The sequence below is a fragment of the Monopterus albus genome, unplaced genomic scaffold, assembly GCF_001952655.1.
Source record: "Monopterus albus unplaced genomic scaffold, M_albus_1.0 scaffold26.1, whole genome shotgun sequence".
NCBI lineage: Eukaryota > Metazoa > Chordata > Actinopteri > Synbranchiformes > Synbranchidae > Monopterus > Monopterus albus.
The window spans coordinates 2,720,017-2,741,191 of NW_018127906.1; the positions used below are offsets into that span (position 1 = coordinate 2,720,017).

At 42.6% G+C, this 21,175-nt stretch overlaps 1 protein-coding gene and 1 long non-coding RNA gene across 2 annotated transcripts in view; both read right to left on the bottom strand.

The window, feature by feature from the left end:
- LOC109957347 (uncharacterized) overlaps positions 1-17,143 on the bottom strand; it is a 28,904-nt gene extending 11,761 nt beyond the window's left edge. Inside the window, exon 1 of the long non-coding RNA XR_002274544.1 lies at positions 16,837-17,143. This is a non-coding gene — a long non-coding RNA (uncharacterized LOC109957347). The remainder of the gene's footprint in view (positions 1-16,836) is intronic.
- On the bottom strand, positions 6,919-11,413 carry LOC109957346 (probable G-protein coupled receptor 21). The gene has a single exon (XM_020595156.1). It carries the CDS (start codon positions 10,638-10,640, stop codon positions 9,570-9,572), a length of 1,071 nt encoding a protein of 356 aa, XP_020450812.1. The 5' UTR covers positions 10,641-11,413; the 3' UTR covers positions 6,919-9,569.
- Positions 17,144-21,175: the final 4,032 nt, after the last annotated feature.

Below are 21,175 nucleotides of genomic sequence, written 5' to 3' on the forward strand. Positions count from 1 at the left end.
ATCTACTACCCTAGACATTTTGTCTACATTCTTATAACAAAAGTTCTTATCTATGTACAAGGCCACACCACCTCCCATCTTATTCTCTCTGTTTGTGCATACCAAGTCATAGCCATCAAGGTCAAAATCCATTCCTCTTACAGTGTTGATCCAAGTCTCAGAAATAGCAATTATATTAAAAGAATGTTTTAGACTACTAAGATAATGTTTTATACTCTGAAAGTTTGCATATAAACTTCTGCTATTAAAGTGAATTAATGATAGCTTGTTCTCAGTCTTGACATTGTTGTTAAACTGCTCATCCATGTAATACTTGCAGTTATTTTCAGAGTTCTTAAAAAAATTTATTTCAGGGTCAAAATCTTTGTCAGAAATCTTTAAACCAACAGCCAGAGAAAGCTCCTGCTGCTACAGCAGGAAGTGAGAACATTAAGGCTGGTAACAGCAGAAATGAAGAAACGGCTTTAAAACAACTGCATTATTCATTGAAACTCCACTTGTTCCTATGAGTTTCTCCTACCAGCTAACTTGATCTGACAGGATCCACACACCTGAAGCCTATTATAGTAATGAAAGCAGCCAACTTCACAAAATCCAAACATTTCCAAAATCACATCAGCAGCCATGTGCTGAAGCGTGACTGGTCTCACTGGTATTTTCAGTGCAGGCAACACTAAAACTGGGACAGATGCTCTAACGAGTGGTGTAGCACATAAATCTGATCCCTGTACGTACTTTATGCAGTTGCACTTAATATACCAATCGTCACATCTGTATAAATACCTGAACCAACAGGTGCACATGCACATATCTGTACACGTTATTAGGATAAACAGTGGTGAAATGACATATTTAACGCCGTTCTAATCTCCTTTCAGCCTAGAGGGTCTAGTGAGATTCAAAGCAAACTGACACCATCAGCCGCTCCTAGCCGCTTTTTGCCCCTCCCATTACAACCTGTTTCCTGCCAATGACTTAAACAATAGATGCCTGGTTGTGACAATCTGTAAAACACAGCCTCCAGTCTGAAGCTAGCGTTAGCTGACTAACAGTAAATGTCTTCACTCTGGCAGTCGCTGGTTCAGACCTTTAGCAGCCCAGAGCTCCTCCATGGCTGTTTGACATGACTACTGACTGGAAAAACCCTTCTTCTAACCTTGGCTAGGCGGCAGGTGGGGCTGATTTACAGACCGTACTTTGACAACACAGGGTGGAGAAGCTGGAATAACAACAGGAGGCTGTAGGCAGCAGAGGGTCATGGGGGGGGGGGGGGGGGGTGTAGCTGGGAGACACCACGTTCTGTCCCATTGTCACTGGGTTTGTCAAGTGTGGGAAATCTGAGTTAATCAACCTTAATGAAAGTATGCACAATCTCAAATCTCAGCACACTGGAAAACATCTGACCACTACAGTGACAAAGTATTAATGTGCTGTAGAGTAAAAATGATTAGATTTTGAATCTATTTGCCAATCAGTGGAACAAATAACCAGCAGCTATTTTGATAACCAATTAATTATTTCAGTCATTTTCTGTTTCCTTTACTTGTAAGACATGGTCTTGATGCTGTGGGTCCTAATGACAGTTCCTTCATTCAGTGCCCAGTAACATAATCTCAATCATAAAGTCTCACCCCAGAGAGGTCTGCTCCTTGAGTTTGGTTTGTTTGCAGGCATTCCCATAAAGAGCATGTACTGCAAACGCAACCAAAAATGCTCTAAGTTTTAAACTTTTCCAGCCTTTTAAATCAACCTCAGAGGCTTGTAAGTTACTCTAGAGATCCAGCAATCAGACAGGTCCTTAGTACTTCTACCCTAAAACCACTAATGAATTAGTCAGCCAAAAAAAGTCAGATTGAGAAATTATTTTGTTAATAAATCAACTGTTCAAGTCATTGTTTTAATAAAACTGCAGAAAATTCGCTGGTTCACACATCTCAAACATGGATGTTTTATCATCTTCTACTATAATAATTTCTATGGGCTTTGGACTATTTGCATCTTAGACAATGAGGCTCCCCAGAATTTATTTTTTAATGATTGATTGTTATGATTAGGAAAAGATCAGAAAAAAGCAGTAAACAAGCAAACCACCTATAAACAGTGGCCTCCTATCACATGGTTTAAGTGCAAATTCCTTTACTGCACTAAACAAGAACATCTAGATCTAAAACACCTCTAGTTCACTAAAATGAAAATATTAACTTTAGCTTAAGAAAACAGCTGAAGCATTTTTTTAAAAAAGAGGGAGTGTGAGTGAGTGAGCTAGAGAAGAATGACAGGAAGTGAGGACAATGCACAGAGAGGGAAGCTGAGGAGTTTTAGCTTTCTGTATCCGAGGTTCCCACCGCATGGACCTGGGCAGCTCAGACCAAACACTGCTAAAAATGTCAGATCTTCTTAAGTTAAGGCAAATCAACTTGCCAGATTCAATGCAAGATAAAGTCTCAACCAGCAACTAAGTCCCTACTATTCTTCTCTGTCCAGCTGATTTACAGTTGCCTGTGAGCTAAACCCCATCCCTCCTGGTTACAGCACTAATGGTGGAAGATTAACCAGAGGAAAATGCACAAATGGGTTCTCGATTTCAGACAAAAGCAGCTTCTCAATTATAGCCAACAACCAACTATCATTACAGCTACAGCTAGGCTAAAGTTAGCATTATGAGCTAGCAGAAATCTGACAGCCCTGTAAAAAGGTTTTAAAAGTGTCCTGGTGTAAATGTGTACCAAAAGCTTTTAGGATGAGGACTAACTGATGTTTCTGAAAAACATAAGGTGTAACATTCCCTGGAGTTGAGCAGCAGAGTTAATTTTGGCACCAGAACTGGATTTAGTCTTTTAACAAAAATGTAAATTAGTTTTAGTCAAATTTTAGTCTTATGATTTTTATTTTTAGCCACTGAAAAGTCCAAGTGTTTTAGCCTAGTTTGTCATTTTTATTCTGCATTAATATTAATACCTTTTAAACATCGTGAGGCTACAGCTGTTGCCATCTTTGTTGTGTACAGTTACTGTGGTTACAGGTGTCGTCCTGTCCATCACGAGGCTCATGGAAAAGTTCACACCCAGTGTCCCTGTGTTCTGCTGAAGCTGATTCACTCCCATTTGGACTAAAATGCTGTAAGGACAGGTAGTGGTTTTGCAGTATAAACAGGACAAGGCTACTGATATTCTTTTTATAATGATAAATTTACGCAAAGGAAAAGAAACTGTGCCTAACTTCCGGAATTATTATAAACTTTGATTCTTTATCAAAATGCTTAAGTTAAACCAAAGAAATGGTGTCAGCTTGTGTCGCAGTTCTTATGCTTAAGATGTTTTTGTTTTTCCACTTCTTCTTCTGATGCCATGTAGTTTGTCCTGTGTTTTGTTGCTCTTTACACAGCTCTAAAATACATAACACTAGATGCACTAGTTGTGATTTATTTCCTCTCTTTAAAGTAACCTAAAGCCCACAAAACATCGAACCATGAAATTCCTCTGCCTTGTAAGTGAGGCTGGGTAAAGGCGGCATATTTCAGCAAACAAGCTTTAATCGGAGCAGAGCGGTATCAGCCAGCTTAGCATATCACCAATCCAAACAAGACACCCTTGCAATTTTCTTCTAAATAAGTCTCTAACCAAAACACCATTAAAGAGCCAATCAAAGGTCAGTGTGATGTAGCGTGCAAATATTTTTAGTACAGAGTGTGTGTGCTCTGCTCTGTGATGTTTTAAGTTTACACTGATCATAATACTGTCGCAGCCTTAATGATTTATGATTTATTGATGTTGAGGAGCTGCAGTGAAATTAGCGGCAGCACAGTGTTCTTTGGCCGTGATAATCATCACTGTTTATATTGTCTCTATTTCTGGTTATCAGGGTCACACACACAAATACAAAGACCCAGATTACATCATGCTGCTATTAATGAATTTCCTCAACTCCCAGTCTGCCACAAAAACAGCACACCGTGTGGAAAGGAAGTGTGTGCACATTCTTGTACTTTTGCCTCGAGTCACAGACCTAAAACTGGGACATGTTTTCCAGTCCCCACTCTTTCAAAGTCCTTTTTGAGTGTTTAGATTTAGGGTTAAACGGTAGGATTAGGGTTAGGGCCACGTCTTTACGGGGCCTCCTACTGCAAGTACAGCAGCAGAAATACAAACGCCTGTTCTTGAAAACAGTCATCAGCACGTGTCCGTTCTTGTATTACGTTTGACAGGACAGCATTTCTGAATCCCTTATTGAAGTTCGGCTTCTATTGTTTGCAAGCAATTAAAGTCAGTAATAACTAGAACACAAAAATTTGCCTGTTGCCAGAAATGCTGCAGTTTTTAGTGGCAACTACTAAAGTAATCATTATTAACATTAATGATGAATATTCTCAACCTGAACCTACAACCCTAAAAGATCTGGCCAGCAGATGATATGAAATACTGATTACTAATTGACACAACGGAGTAACAGCCGAACATGCTTTTACATTTTACTGTGTTTTGTTAAACAAACTACTCAGTCCAAACAATGGAGCTCCTGATTCACTATGAGGGTAATGATTTTAAAATGTGTATTTGATGCATAAAAGGTTGAACTGGAACTCTCCTGTACTGGATGTGCTGGAATCAGTTGATCAGTCTCTTCATCACTTAGCTTGTTTATGGCTCCAGGACTCTGCACAATTGTAGATAAAGTGAATTTTGGAATATGACGTTTCATAAATTTACAGAACTTAACACCATTAATACCAGCAGGGATTACTCAGAACCTTGACTGAAAGCAGCAATACCACTGTACAAAGTACTCTGTTACAAATAAAAGTCCTGCTTTCAAAATGTTACTTAGGTAAAAGTACAAAAGTATTTACATCAAAACATACTTATTACCTAAAGTACTCATTCAGCAAAATGGCACATTTCACATTTATATATGATATTACTGGATTATAATTATATCTGCCTTATTGTGCTGCAGCTGGTAAAGGTGGAGCTGATGGTAACTACCTTATATACTTATACTGTGAAGTACTTTCCATCCTGCTGGGTAGCTGGTGGATTTCCCACTGGGATCAATAGAGTCTGATGGTTCTACTGGGTTTGGTTTGATTCATCTGATTCTGGACCTGAAGTTATCAGGTACATGTAGTGCAGTAAAAAGTACACGGTTGGTCTCTGGCATGGAGTGAAGTCACAGTATGAAGTAGCAGGACATACCTAATACTGTATTTAAGTACAGTACTTTCCACTGCTGACTAGCATGAGGTATAAACCTGCAACACTACAGGAAGTTTTCATTGCTTGTGAATGTTTAATACAACTTCATTTAACATTAAGAAACACTGGTTAAAAGAGTTTTAAATTTGCTTCAGATACAATGTTTTCATTCAGGCAAACAAATTAACAAATTAACTTGTTAGAAAGTTTGTTATTGGACATAAATTACAGAAGCAGAATGGGAGGCAGAGCCTTTAGCTATCAAGCTCCTATCCTATGGAACCAACTTCCAGTCTCGGTTCAGGAGGTGGACACCCTCTCTACCTTTAAGATTAGACTTAAGACGTTCCTTTTTGATAAAGCTTATAGTTAGGGCTGGATCAGGTGACCCTGAGCCTTCCCCTAGCTATGCTGCTATAGGCCTTTATTTTGGTTTTTATTCCGATGGATTTCAGCACCACTACCTTCATCACTGAGTGCTCCATAAACACACAGCATCTGATGAATACAGGTTTGAACATTCAGCAGAGAGTTGTAGTTTCGTGCCAGCAGATGTCACATTTATCGGATGTCACGTTGGAAATGACACGGGTATGGAAAAGCTGAGCCAGACCGTTCCAAGCTCAATATGTAAAATCTCACCCAGTTCTAACCCCCTTCGCCCCCTTTCTGCTCTCAGTCTTGGTCCAAATTTAGCGCTGCTGGTCTCTGTGAACGGGCACTGCCCCCTGGGGGATCAAGGCTCTGTGTAACTCTTGACTGTGGTCCGAGTCTGGCAACATCATGATTATCCCACAGGAAAATAAAAACTTAAACTTTGACTTAACGTGTTTTTAAATCAGGGGATCAAAGTTGTGAGAGGAAAGGCTTTGTGGGATCTGTGTGGGCCACGCAGCCTAACGCCTGTGAAGAGGACCTGGAAAGAGCCTCCATTTGGTTTGCAGAAAGTCATCAGAAAAACACACTTGAGACGCAAAGTCAGAAAAATATGAGTGAAACACTGCTTCATCATTTAGAAGGAGGCTTGGATTAATGTTCTGGGCTGACACTAGTCAATTCATCCATTAGTCCATGGTCAGAAAACTCATCTGCAAGCATGTCAGACCTACTGGCTGTCACAAACTTCTGGCATAATAAATCAAATGTTTCAGTAATTTTTTAAGCAAAAATTACAAAATGTCAGTTTCTCCAACATGTTGGTTTTCTCTGTTTTATATCATTGTAAACTGAATATATTGTGTTTTGAAGTGTTGGTCAGACAAAACATTTGAGGACCACCACTTTTTTTTTATCAATAAAGTAATGAGGAGATTAGTAATCGTCCGCCGCCAGCCTAAAGATCACAGATCAAATGTTTGAAATAGCCGAGCAGGAAAAGGCTCGAGAACAAAAAACAGGAAGTGATCAACAGAAGAATCTGCAGCTTTTCTCATAAGCCATTCTTCAAGGAAAAGTGCAGTTTTTATGTCCTCAAATATACAAACTTTCTGCTTTTCTCTGTCTAAACCACAGTAAATTGAATATCTTCTGTTTTTTTGGTGGAATAAAATCAATCCAAAAGACAGTACTCAGAACATCTCACTTTAATCAGATGATGACACTTCAACAATAATCTGCAGATTTCCAAAGGACCTTATTCATGCTGAAAAACAAGCAGCTCAGTCAGACCTAAGATAATTAAAGCCCTTCTCTTTCAGATTGTTCTACTATTAGTTATTTGTCATGGTTTGGAGGTTAAAACACTTGTATTGCACTGACTCCCAGCGTTGAGCAGCATCAAGGAAAAATAAAGCACAACTACAAATGACTTTTGATGCTTCAGCTCCTGGAATCTATCAAGCACTGATTGTGTAACTTCATATCAAACGGTCGTCACCGTTTTAAGCTCCTTATAAATGTATAAATCTTTACAGATGTGCGTCATTTTGCCCCCACAGTGGCAGGAGAAGACCACAGGCAGGCCAGGAGGGTTTCTGATGTGAACCGTAGCAAACAGGAAAGCTATGCCCTCATTAAAAACACATAATAAACCATCTGTGTTACACAACAGTAAGATACTAAGACAAGGAGTTCAGTCAGTGACTTGCTCTCAGTAGCATCATGAGACAGCTACACTGGTCCACACTGAACCAGAAATCATGTAGACAGTCTGTCCACGTCAAATCAAGAAGGGACCGAACAAGTGAACACTGTGCAGGAAGTTACATTTCCATAGCAGATACAGTGCACGTACACATACTGCTACATAGAAAATGTTACACAAATAGAACGTGGTGAGGGCACCAGGGTCTGTGGGAGTTTAGATCTCCCTGGCAGCAGCTGGTGTGACTGGAAATGTCCTCCAGTAAAATCCCTGAGCCCTGATCTTAGTCTGACCTCTGAATCCCTGGGGTCAAAATGCACATTTGTGTCTACTTGGGAAAAATGCCAAGACACTGGCAACATCATAGCAACTGCAGCTTTCAAACTTACACTGACATAAAACATGGTTTTGTCTGTCATGGCTGAATATAGCTGGCTGCTTCTCGATGACTGGGGCAGCAGGTTCATTAGCATCTTGGCTATGTCTGGTGCATTTACAACAGTGTTTATTGGAGTAAACATTAGATAAACCAAGGAGGTTACCACACTCATGGACACAAACTGTGGACCGTTTGGAGTGGTAACATGTTTAAATTTTGACCAAATATGCCGTTACTGCATTTTACATTTGGGGAATAATCTTCTCAAAATGCCATTTAAGATGTATTTTTACTGGAACCAGCCTGGCCAAACCATGAAGCCCAGACAAAGAGTGTCCAAACACTTTTGGCCACACACTGTTACAGCACAATCTTTCTGAAAACTACCCATTCAGTTTCTCTCTGTTCCCTTTGCCTTTTTTAAACCACAATCATGTGACATTCAGAAGCAAGACGCTTTCAGAAATTTCACTGTGACTTTAAAACCAAACTCTACCTGTTAAATCTTAAATCTTCAAACTGTATACGTAGTAAGAAACATGTCAGCACCGTAAAAAACAGGTTCAGTCTCAAGTGCAGCATGTCAGACCTACTGGCTGTCACAAATAAATCATCTTTAAACACATATCACAAAATCACTTATAATCCTAGAGATATGGCAAAAAAAAACCCTAAGGGGCCCAGTTAGCCACCGTTGAAATATTTAAACTTCAGTGTATTTACATAAAGCCAGAAAGCCACAACCTCTCACTGGTTCTCAGTAAAGTGCTTTGACCCTCTTCACTTTGAGGTCGGGCTCGTGAAGAGCAGCCATAGCTCTGTTTGTCCACTTTACACTGATCCAAACAGCTAGCAGCTGCTGGAGGGCTAAGACGATGCACGAGCAAGCAGTGAAGCTACACATTACAATGAAGTTAGTCTCTGCACCAAAGCAGCGCGAGACTGCAGATTCACTATCAACACTGACCTCGACTGCACGAGTCAGAGGGTGATTATCTCATGACACTACGTGATTTACCAGCCCAGAGACTTAAAGAAGTGCTGATAAACCTAAAATAAATACAAGTCGTCTCTGATGAGGACGCACCATTCGCTACTGGCAAGAAGTCTTCTCAGCCCAGGAGTCACCTTAGAAAGTAAAGCTAATTTTCATGTGAAACCCAAGGCTGTGTAAACATACTTGGAGCTGCCCACCTCGAAAGAAAAAAGTCCTTCTGATAAAAGACAGAAACCTCAGTCTTCTCTTGGTGAAATGAGCTCAAAGTCCATTTGATACACATTTTTAATTCATACAAGGCTGAATCACAGGTGATTACTTAGCAAATGATTTTTCACACAATCATTAAGTCATTAGCATCTGGAGTTCCCTAAAGAAAAGAAATCGGTACTTGTTTCAAGTGTCCAACATTTTTTGCAACACCTAATTCAACCTGAAAGAAAGAAGACGGTTTGCTGACTGTTCAGTCAGGCTCGGAAGAACTTCAAACATTTTTTGCATTTCACGGGATTACACAGCAAAGGTCGCGCTGTGCTTTCCTTTTTTGCATCTGGGTGTTTGTAAGTCAGTGCAGCCAAGAGCGCTCATTAAACCCTTCAAACTGACACACATCAATCTTCTTCCTGCAGTCCACTTTCTTCAAATGTCTTTACTCTGTGTCATCAGCTTGCAGCCATCAAATAGCAGCACCCCACAGAAGAGCATTTGAGAAAGACCCAGAGGAAATTTCAGATTTCCACAAAATCAGCCTTTGAGACGGCTGACCAGCGTCTGCACGGGCACCTTTCCGTGCTCCGTGCAGGGGGTCCTCATCATATTCACTGTGGGACCAGAAACACCTGTGTCATGTTAAGCAGCTGAGAGCAAAACCCACACAGGAGGAGGACACCTCCAAAGTGACCAAACTGAATCCAGGGTTTATACTTGGCATCGAGGGTCTGGATGCGGGCCGACAGGAGCCGGAACCTTTTTGGCGCCTGTGCAGCTGAGGCAGGAAGGAATCAATGGGCTAAAGAGGCGGCCGAGACCTTTTCGGAAGACGCTGTTGGAGAGACTGTAGATGAGACAGTTACAGAAGCTGTTGCTAATTGCCAACCATGTTGTAAGGAAGGACGCCACATTGTGGTGGTACAACCCAGCGCTCTCCAGGAGGAAGTAGAGGATGTAGGGCATCCATAGCACATAAAAGACACTGGTGATGCGGAACAGCACCACGGCATAGTGTTTGTCTGGGCAGCCCTCACACCGCTCCCCACGTTCACCTTTATCACCCTCCATCTGCGCGCTGAAGCGAGCATGGCGCTGGGAGATCTCCCTCGTGTGTTGCCGGCAGATCCTGAATATACTGCCATAGGTAAAGCAGACGGTGAGTGCTGCTGGTGCATAGAGCAGCGCTACAATGAAGGTGCTGAACCCCGGCTTCGTTTTCCAGGAGACCGCGCACCACTGAAATATGTCCCCATGGTAACCCGGCTTCCCCCACCCGAAGAAGGAAGGCAGGAATATCAAAGCAGAGTAAACCCAGATGAGGATAATGCACACCCTCAGCCGGCATGGTGTCACCAGCGTGCCATATGACAGCGGGCGGGTGATGGCGATGTAGCGGTCCACACTGATGCATGCCAGCGAGGCCATGGAGACACTCTTCAGCACAGAAACCATGTAGCCAAACACCTTACAGGTTAGCTCCTCGCTCAGGCTTCGGAGGTAATGGAGGAGGGACAGTGAGGGGACCAGGCAGCTGACGCCCACCAACAGGTCGGCATAGGCCATAGTCTGGATGAAGTGGCTGGTGGTGTGGTGATGCAGCAGCGGGGCACAATGGAAGACAAAGATCACCACCAGGTTGCCAGTAATGATGAGCACAGTGAGGAAGAGGATGACAGCCACCTCCAGTACACAGGTATCCAGGCTATGGGAGTAACCCACAGCACCCAGCAGGCAGAACAGGGGAGAGCCGCTTTGGTTCGCATCAGAGGAAGAGTTCATGTTTAGACGGGAGGGGATGAGAAGAGGAGGGCGTGGGTTCAGTTCAACACAGCCATTATTCTGTGATCAACTCTCTTTATCACTGCTGAAGTTGTTTGCCCCGTCTTCGTCTCCACAAACAAAGAGTGCCTCCTGTTTTCCCTAAATCTGCATCTATTCTCCCTCAGCAGGCAGGGAGCCCGTCCTTAAAGACCCATCAGTGCACACAAAATGCAGCCACACTCTGCTGCTGCTGGCTGTGAAATGTGTGTGTGCAACCTCAAGAGCCAAAAAAATCCCCAACGCAGAACAAGAGATGCCAGCCTGATGCTGCAGTGCAAAGTGTCCTACCCTCACAGCAGTTTATCATAACCCCCTCAACTTCAGATCCCAAGGTAAGCACTCTACTCTGGCACCAAAAAAACAGACATCCACTTCCACTCTTCGAGTGCCGGCAAAGGACAAGGCAGAGAAAAACACTTCCAAAATTGCGGGCAGCTCCGATGTTAATACTCCTGCATGCAGTAACAGTAACAGCTGCTTCACCAAACAAAATAAGGACAGCCCAAACACTCAGCATCGGGTCATCCACGGTCTGTTGACTCACAGAGCATCTCGAGCAGAAAGAGTCCTAGAGAGAGCTGAGTGAAAGCAGGCGAACATCCAAAGGTGATGGATAAAGTCAGCAGGATCTCGGCTCTGTCGAGCTTCATGTGAGGCAGCTGGCTGACTTCCAGTGTGAGTGTGAAGTCAGAGTGTGTATGCATGAATGTGTGTGAGAGACAGAGTTCAGTAAACGGCCTCTCCTCTCTGCTGTACTGGCAGTACAGGGATGATGCAGCACAGCCACTGCTGCCTCCCTCTCCTCCCCTTGGCTCTCACACACACTCTTGTGTATCCCTCCCCTCTCTCTCACACACAGTTTTTCCCTCTTTCCTGGCTTTCATTTGCAAAGCTGTTCCACTTTTTTCCCTCTTTCACACACACTCAGGGACTCCCCTCCTCTTCCGCTACAAGATATTTTTCTGTCTTTTCTACTGTACCTCCCATTTTTCCCCACTAATACTGTCACTGTAGGAAAACCTTTTTAGAAGAAGTTAACACTGTGTTTGATTTATTCACCAGAGCCTAGAGATCAAAGTTAATGCCAATGATAACTGATTATCCATTAGTTGTTGTTAATAATGTATTAGATTTTATAGATCCACCGATCAGCCACAACATTAAAACCAGGAGGCGATTCTCTTGTTTCAGTGGCACCTGTCAAGGAGCGGGCTACGTTAAGCAGCAAGTGAACAGTCAGTTATTAAGGTTGATGTGGTGGAAGCTGGAAAAATGGGTGGTGTCAGGATCTGAGTGACTCTGACAAGGTCCACAGTGTGATGGTTTGACAACTGGGTCAGAGCCTCTCCAAACCGGCGGGTCTGTGAGGTGGTCAGTACCTCGCAAAATTGGTCCAAGGAAGGACAACTGGTGAGTGAGCGACAGGGTCATGGGCACTCAAGGCTCACTGATGAGCTTGTGGAGTGAAGGGAAGCCCGTCTGGTCCGATCCCACAGAAAAGCTACTGTAGCACAGACTGCTGAACACCTAAAGGACGAGGTCAGCCATTTTCTATACTAAACAACCCCCATTACAGTCCTGCTCCTGTTAAAACGTAACTTCACTTCTCTGCTCTAATCCTCCTCTTCCTCACTGTTACTATATCTGTACTCATGTCTCTGCATAGTCTCCGTGGACCTGCACGCCGCTCCTCAAAGGAAACCCCTCCCCCTCCACATCTCTTAGCCAGTAAGGGGTCAGCAGCTTTCCATATCCACAGAGACCATTTACGCCCACCCACGTGCACACACACACCCACCCCCTCCCCAGCAGACACTTCCCTTACATATGAACTGTGCTTGTGCAAATTCAACAACATGGCAACAGACACGTGTCCAGAGACACAGTGGGGAATGTGCACACACACCAGAGAAGAACGAAGCGACCAGTGTGTGATCGAAGGAGAGAGGTGGAAAGGGTGGAAGAGCAGGGAACAAAAATTGAGCCGGTAAAGGTTCAAAAGAAAAAGGGACGACTGGAAGAAGACTGAGCCAGACGACACCTGCCATGTCCACATGGAGGCGACTGTGGTTCAGTGGGCAGAGTAGTCGTCTCCCAACCAGAGGGTTGGAGGTTCAAATCTCGGTGCCTGCAGTCCACATGTCGAAGTGTCCTTGGGCAAGACACTGAACCCCCAAGTTGCCCCCGATGGTTAGAGCCATTGGTTGAGTTGGTGCTGTAGATGGCTGCCTCGTATGCGACACACTTGGCCAATAAAGGTGATTATCCACATAAACACATATGTATCCCACCCTGGCTTGTGCAATGCACCTATGTACCTCCCCTGAGAACTACATACTTTTTTCCGTTTGCATTCACACCACCAGCAGCTGAAGTCACATAATGCTAAGCCGACAGCCGGTCAGGGTTTAGCCAACAAGCTCAACCTTACTTTACCAACAGGAATATTCTTTATATGTTGCTAATTACCAAACCCAAACAAAATTTTACAGTTTTCTGCTTTTATTCAGGATGGAAATCTGTAAGAGATGTGCTGAGAGATTTTTTTGCTTGTAATATAAAAGAAAATATTCATTTAGCTAACACTTATTTTTTGTAACATAAATAAGCACAAAAATGCATTTAAGCAGCCTAAAATAATCTTGAGCAGGGTGAAAAAAAAATTACTTTATGAACTTTTAAATCTGAGAGACACTCAAAGTGTGAACATTTGTTGGAAAGTCCACCTGTGTCACAGATTGTTATGTAAGGAATTAAAAAGAAGCGCCGGACAGAGACGTGCAACCAGCCAGTCAAGGTGGGAAGTAGGTAGGAATGTTGGATCCTTGGCTTGGAAAATGACACAAAACAGTCTCAACATCACAAAACTGCTGCCCACATGCAGGAGGGGGCAAACATGCACACATTCTGTGTGTCTACCTTCTTTACAAAATCTGCGGAAAACCTGCAGAGGTGTTGTCTGAATTCTGCATGCGCTGATTCTGTTTGGGCCTGCTGATCACATAAGGAGCCACTAACATTCTGCAGAGACTGAAGCAGGAGCTAAAACGGTCCATCAAGACTGCATTCTAAGAACCAGAATAGTTTAGTGTGGACACACAAAACAGGAGGTACTTTTTCCAACAGTTCAAAGAACTATGAAAAAGTTCCTCTGGTCCAAAAGCGCCTTTTACCTGTTTTTCAGGTTTTCAGGGATGATGGCAGAGCTGGAGCCATGATATAGACCTCCAGGTCCCACCACAACCTCCAGACAGGCAGGTAGGCAGACACACACAAAAATACAAAGGCTATACTGAAGGGTAAGACCCTGTCTGACCACGGATGACCAAAATATTGCTACAGCTGGAATCTAGCTGCATACGTTTACATAAAAGCTTTATAACCTTGTACTGTATATGTTTATGTGATTTACTCAGTCACTTGTTGCTGCTGTGGGACTCTCCTATCCCCACAGGTATGTATCAGTACCAAACTGTGTTGTCTGCTGATTCACCACATCAAGCTAAATATCCCCCGTGACATTAGGTTTAGAAAGAACTGGGGGTCATGGTGAGAGCATGTTTCCCTTCCAGGCCGGCTGTCAGTGGGGAACACTGGCACCATTCAGACACTGGTTTTTGTTACCATAGGGTGAAATCTGGGGTGGACAGAAGGCCATTAGCCATGTTTACATCTGTGCCTTCGCTTTACAGGTCAAAGGTCAGAGGTGCCACATCTGCCCGAGTTATGAGGCTGAACGTCGAGGCGGCTGAACAAACAGCCAGTTGTCTGACATCTTGTAAAACACGTTAACACCACGTCAGCTCACGGACCCAAGTAAACAGGTCACTCTTCTTTATCCACGATCGAAGCTGTAGCTGGACAACAACACTAGGAAAGTTAAGGGACATGAAGATTTATGTTTTAATCTGCTGTTACAATTGAAAATTATCCATTGGTTAAGATTTGACTGTAATATGTAACAAACAACGCAGTGAGCTGTGGTCTGTATAAGCACAGTGTGTGAATACACACACACTGGCCAATGTCTCATAATATGTGGTTACAGTGAAACTAAATCTTTAACATCACAACAGTTGAACTGTTTACTAGTGCTCCTATAAAGGGGGAAAGATGCCGCTGTCGCTTTGGCAGCTCTTTTGCTTACATTCAGATTACGGATTGTTCCTTTACAGTTGCCTTATACGGGCTGGCCAGCAGCTTTCACTGCAGCTATGGCAAAATATATTGAATACTGGTCAATTCTGTTCACAACTCAACGGGTACATATATAATTCAGAAGCTCATACATCATTCATGTGTTCATAAGTTCCCTATCAAGTATTTCTGCCTCATTTTCTGCCACCTGCTCCTTTGCCCCCCAGACAAATCATGGCCCTCGAGAGCTCCTGTCAGACTGCATTATGCTGAGGCACATGGTTCATCAGGGGAGAACCTGCCTTGTGCCACAGGGAATGAGCTTGTGTACTGCAAGTGTGCACTGCCAATACAGTGCCCTCACTGTGAAGAGACTTACAAACACAGGTCACGGATGCACAACATGCCACTACAGGAGGACGCAGCAGAACACTCGGAAGACGTCAGGTCAACAACAGGAAGGGGAAGACAAGATCACCTGCATCCTATTCATCTGTTTTCCAAATCACTTCTTTTAATCCTTTACATCCTGCAGCAGAGGACGTTCAGGTGAAGACACTCCACACGATGCTGCCAGGCCTGAGGATCGTTCCTGGGATAGTCACTGCTGCTATTGTCGCTTGTTATTTAAAACCATTCAGGAAACTTACAATAAGAGCAGTGTCTGGGGATTGGGAAAATGCTTGCAGAGTGTTTTCTTGTTATTTTTAATCTATTACCTAAGGAATGCTACAGCTAAAACAACCAGCCGTGATAGAAAATAAAACTCCTAGCCAAGGTTAGGAGGAGTGCTCCTGTCTCACATTCAGGTAACACCAGTGAGTTAACGCACCTTTAAGAATTTATCAAGCAAAAGTACAATGAATTCTGTCAATTTACATAAAAGCATCCGCTGTATTTGATTTAATCATGAATAGTGCTCCACCTCAGGAGGCCCAGTGTGCTGCAAACTGCTCAGCCAACCATTATAATAACTTAATAATCATAATTACATTCCACTGTTTAAATGGGGGGCTGCAGATTAGAGGCTCCCTGAAGGTTAAACTCTTTTCCAAACAGGCGCTTCAGCTAAAGGCTCCCTGGAAAGACTCCCACATTTAACTCAGCACGAGGGTGTCCACTAACAGCAAGCAACACGCCAAAACACACACAGAGCTGGCAGAGGAGTGCTAGGTTCAGCTTTTAATACTACTCACGGTCTCTTGAGCTGATCTCAGGGTTGCAAATGAGGACAATGGGAGCATGAAAGACACACACCCACAAACATATGAGTAATTTCTCAATCAACTGAAGTGTGCACCATCAAGAGGTGTAGGTGTGTGTGTGTGTGTGTGTTTGATGGCAGTCTTTGTTTTTCTGACTTTTGAGTAAGTCTGCAACCACCATACATGTCAGCCTGTGGTCATATCTGGTGCATGGATGTACAGTGTGTTTGCATGGAAGAGTGCACGTCTATTAGGGTTGGGTATTTAGGACTAGTACTGGTTCCTAACTGGTCAGAACCAGCATACAGGACCAACGCCAGGTCAAGAAGGCGGCACTCATCACCTCACGTATCAGTCATAAAGATGAATGTATTAAAATACTGCTGAACTGTTTCAGCATGCACCTGTACACAGTCCCAATCCTCCACTTCTACAAAGGCAACATCCACAACCGCTAGAAAATCGACTGTACATTCTGTGAGTTGTGACCATTTTAATTATGGATAAATCTCCGCTGTCACACACACTGGCGTAACGAGGCGCAGCAGCCCCATATTGGTTGCCAATCGCCATGAAACAGCAGATGTAGTAGTAGTAATGGTGGTGGTGGTAGAAGAACAAGACGAAGAAGAAGAAGACCCGTACCAACATGGCAGCCGCATGGTACACAATGCTAATGTGGAACATCCGAAAACACCGTCCGCTACATTAGCTTAGCCCCAGCAAGCAACAGTAGCGTGTTTACCGTCAGGAACACAGTCCAGCAGCACAGCCAAAGCCCAAATCAAACCTATAACATGGTTTACACTTACCTTTAGGAGTGAAGTGTCTCGGATAAACTCTGAGCCATGAAATCCACTTTGTAAAGCAGGATTTAGGCCTCGGGGTGTTTCTTCTGCTTAACTTTTAAAACCACTCTGTCCTGGTGTTTTTATCGTGTCATTTCATTCTGCTTGCTGGCGTCGACCACGTGGAACAGAACTGACTTGAACATTTTCTGTAAATCGCTAACACTCCACTTCTGACGCCTGGATGACCTTTAACCTTTCGCTAACAACAAGACAACATTAAATTAATCCATAGAAGGAGTGGCAGCAAGAATCAAAGGAAATGTGTACAAGACAGTAGTGAAACCAGTTATGCAGAGATGAGGATGTTGAGGTTCTCTTTAGGAATGACCAGGATGGACAGGATTAGGAATGAGCACATCAGAGGGACAGCTCAGGCCGGCTGTTTTGGGGACAAGGTCAGAGAGGCCAGATTGAGATGGTTTGGACATGTGCAGAGGAGGGATAGTGGTTATATTGGTAGAAGGATGTTAGGACATGAAGTTAATTGGTGTGAGTAGAGGATGCAGAGGATAGAGTTAGGTGGAAACAGATGATTTGCTGTGGCGACCCCTAACGGGAAAAGCTTAAAGGAGAAGAAGGTCACCAGGGCCTTTACATTTTATTCACTGGTAGACTTTAACTTGGTACATATAGCCTACTCGGTACAGTTTTAAAGAGTACAAAAAAAAGCTTTGTTATTGTTTAAACAACCAACAGTACCCTATGTAGGCCTGCAGTCAGAGTTTAAATGATTAGTCAACTGATAGAAAATGGAATATTTCTGAACAGTTATTTGAGTCACAGTTTATGTAAAAATGCCAAATATGTAATGGCCTCAGCTTCCAAAAGTAAAAGTACTCAGTGCTGTGTGTTTTCCACTATTATATTCTATAGTATCATTTTACTGGTTGAATTGAAAACAGTTTCTAATTACTATATAAGAGGAATGCATGCATCTCATTATTATTTTCATCATGGGTTAATTTGCTGATTGTTTCCTTCACTGATTGATTGATTTGATTTGCAAAAATTCAGACTACAGTGAGAAATGTGCATCACAATGTCCCAAAGTGAGACCTTCACTGCCTGTTTTGTCCAACCAACACTCAAACCCAAAATATATTTTAAAAAATTGAATCATTAAAATAATTCAAAGCAAATGCTCAGATGTCAAATACAACATCCACGGTTCCACTCCTGGTTGGGGGACAATTATTACACATCTCTTCCCCATGTTCCTGTTGAATAAGGTAAAAAGGAAAATTACAAATCACTGTTACGTTTTTAAAAAGAACTATTACAAAGTATGAATCTGGGACACACCACTAGCCTTATTAAAGTTGCTGAAATCCTGAAAAGTCTGATGGAATCAGATTCACTAATGACACTTCCAGTTTATTTCAAGCTACACCTGGTTTGGTGAGGTTCTCATGTTGCATGCTCACTCTGCTAACCAGGCTGGTTTTACTCTATTATCCAGTTCGTTAAATCTCTGAGTACCACAGAGGCGATACTCTGTGCTAACCAGACCTTTAAAACATATTTTCATGAAGTAACTTTAAATCTCATCAGTCCAATGAACATATATTATTTTAATTCTACATTATGTGCCGTATGGTGATGGATCTAATTGTTATACCTTTTTATTTACATCTGTGACAGGGAATCCACAGGGACATTTCCAATCTCTGCTCTCAGTCAAAATCAACTTTTAGGAAAAGAATAAACATAAACATGAAAATGCATTGTTGTAGTTTTGTTCAATGATGTCTCTCCAAATAGTTTCCCTGAGCCACGAATACTTGTTCTGATATAATGTTGTTTGTGTTATTGGGGGTGTTGCGTCTCTCTGGCTTGTTGACTTTGGATCAGGAGTCCAGTACTGTCCAATCAGCTCAAGGGGGGAACTTACAGTATATTTTTTATGGAGGACAAATGGGAAAAGGGTTGGCCTGGTGCCATTAATTTTATCTATAATATCACAAATATCACATTTCATGTGAGGATGTCAATCAGGGACAGGAGGGAGGATACCGAGACAAACAAATAGCTGATTTGTCACAGAATGTGGCACAGCAGTGACTTACTACTGCTGTTTAGCTCTGTAATTACTTGTTGCAGGTTGACCCAGGCTGCAGCCAGAAACATGTTTAGCGTCATGGAGGTCATCAGGAAACTGAAAGAGCTCAGCTCTAAAACATAGTTTACCATTCTTGCCCAGAGTTAAGTGAAGAGATCCTATCACCAGCCACTGGTTATCTTAGCTTAGCATAAAGACGGGAAACGGAGAGCAAGATTGTGGGCCAAATAACGAGCACCTCCAGAGCTCACTAGCACTAAATAATGCCATCTTTTTTATACAAGAACCACAGTATGAAATCAAAAGAGGCATGTTTATCTTCTTCCCATTCACATGCTTATAACTACCAGGGGTGACCTGGGCATATTTTAGGATCTGATCTGCTACAATAAAGCCAATCAAATGCAAATCATTATTTATTTTTACTCTACTGTGTAGTCTTTAACCTGGTGGTTAGCCCTTCTGTGGAGTCAGCCATTGTCTTTACTTGTCTGAATTGCACAGTCACTTCTAAAGACACAACTGGAAAACATTTAACAGAGAGAGAATTCTGTACCTGTGTTCAAAAGCAGCAGTGAGGGGTCAGGGGATGAGTAATGGGAGGAAGCAGGGATGTCTGCAGCTGCTACAAGTTGTCAGGAGCTATTTCAGGCCTGGAGCTGTTTAACAAAGAGCCCTTATTTTATTCAAATGCTCCATTTATAAAAACAATGGCCACAGTCTGGAGCCAGAATTGGGAAAGTGAAAGGTTTAAAGTGCTTGTAAATGTCAACTAGGCCACCTGAAGAATGGCCTGTAGTGCAGACAGCTTATATTACTCCAAGTGTTATTGTGCTGGATTTGACAGAGGAAGTGTCGGACTGTGTATGGCTCTTTATTAAAGCTGAAAAATACATTCATCTTCTTGGAATAAATCAAAAGTGAACACATTCCCAGATCTTATTGCTGAAGTTTGAAATACTTGGGCTGAACATGAGTAGTTTAAGTTTGTGTAAATACATTTCAGATGAATTTATGTATTTTTACTCTAGTACATTTATCTGGTAACTTACAGTATGAACATGGTACAAAGTAGTTCAGGTCTGTGTAACACAAAGGTGGGTTGTTTCACATAGAGCCGGGACTATGGCTGGTGTGTGACCACCGCCTCCTGCTGTCACACTCAAACCGATGTGCAGATAAAGATAAATGAAGCTTCTTATCTTTGTCTGCAGATGTTTTTACTTATTTTGGACCATCTGTTGTGTTTTCACAGCTGCTTGATCGCTTTGAGCCGGACTTGGAATCTAGCTGTATAATCCCAGGAACTGAAGCTCCAAAACCAGTCTCACACCAGACACCATCCAGCACACCCCCATTCATCATCTGTTAGAAACAAGTAAACAGTGAGTGCACTGCATGATGGGAAAGATTGTGATAAAAAGCAGACCTACTAGTGGTGGGCGCATGAAGCCTCATGAAGCTCTGGGGCCCCATCAAAGCAAGAACAGTGACATACAGTGATGTTAGCTGCAAAACCATGAAAACAATCACTGAAGCACCCGTGACATTTGAAACTTCAGATGTCATAGTGGTTTCCTTCATTTGACGCTGTGCTGATACTGTTGTACCCGGTACTTTTTACCATACTGACTCTGAGAGACGAGGCAGTCCAAGTAACTACAAAACAGTGCTGATTTATTCCATGAACACAGGTAAAAATTAACATTACACGCTCAGGCATCTTGCACCTCCAACCTGCATGCAGGCAGATGTAAGATGAAAGACCCTGAACCCACCAGGCCTATACATTATATCACCTCAGTTGGGCTAGCCCCATACTACACAGAAACGTCAACCGAGACGTCTCTGTTGCCAGCTTTGCAGCTGGTCATAGCAGTAGTCAAAACATGAAGGAAATCAATGTGCGTGTGTGTCTGTTGATTAAGTGGTGTGTAACTAAAAACATTCTCACAGACTTCTAGTAACATGTCGTGATATTAAACATAAGAACATATTATGGCTAAGGCTACAGTTATACACATCATAATAATAATATTAAACACCCTGTCTGCTGACAGTCATCAACTCTTCTCTCTAGTTATCCTTGACCAGATGTACCCTGTAGAAACTCATAAGCATGACTAAGCATTTAACAGTCTAACTAGACATCCTATCTCCACTAAACATTTCTAATACATAAAGTATCTATCCAATATCTATCTGACTAAAAATACCTAACAATACGGTGCTTTTCCCTGG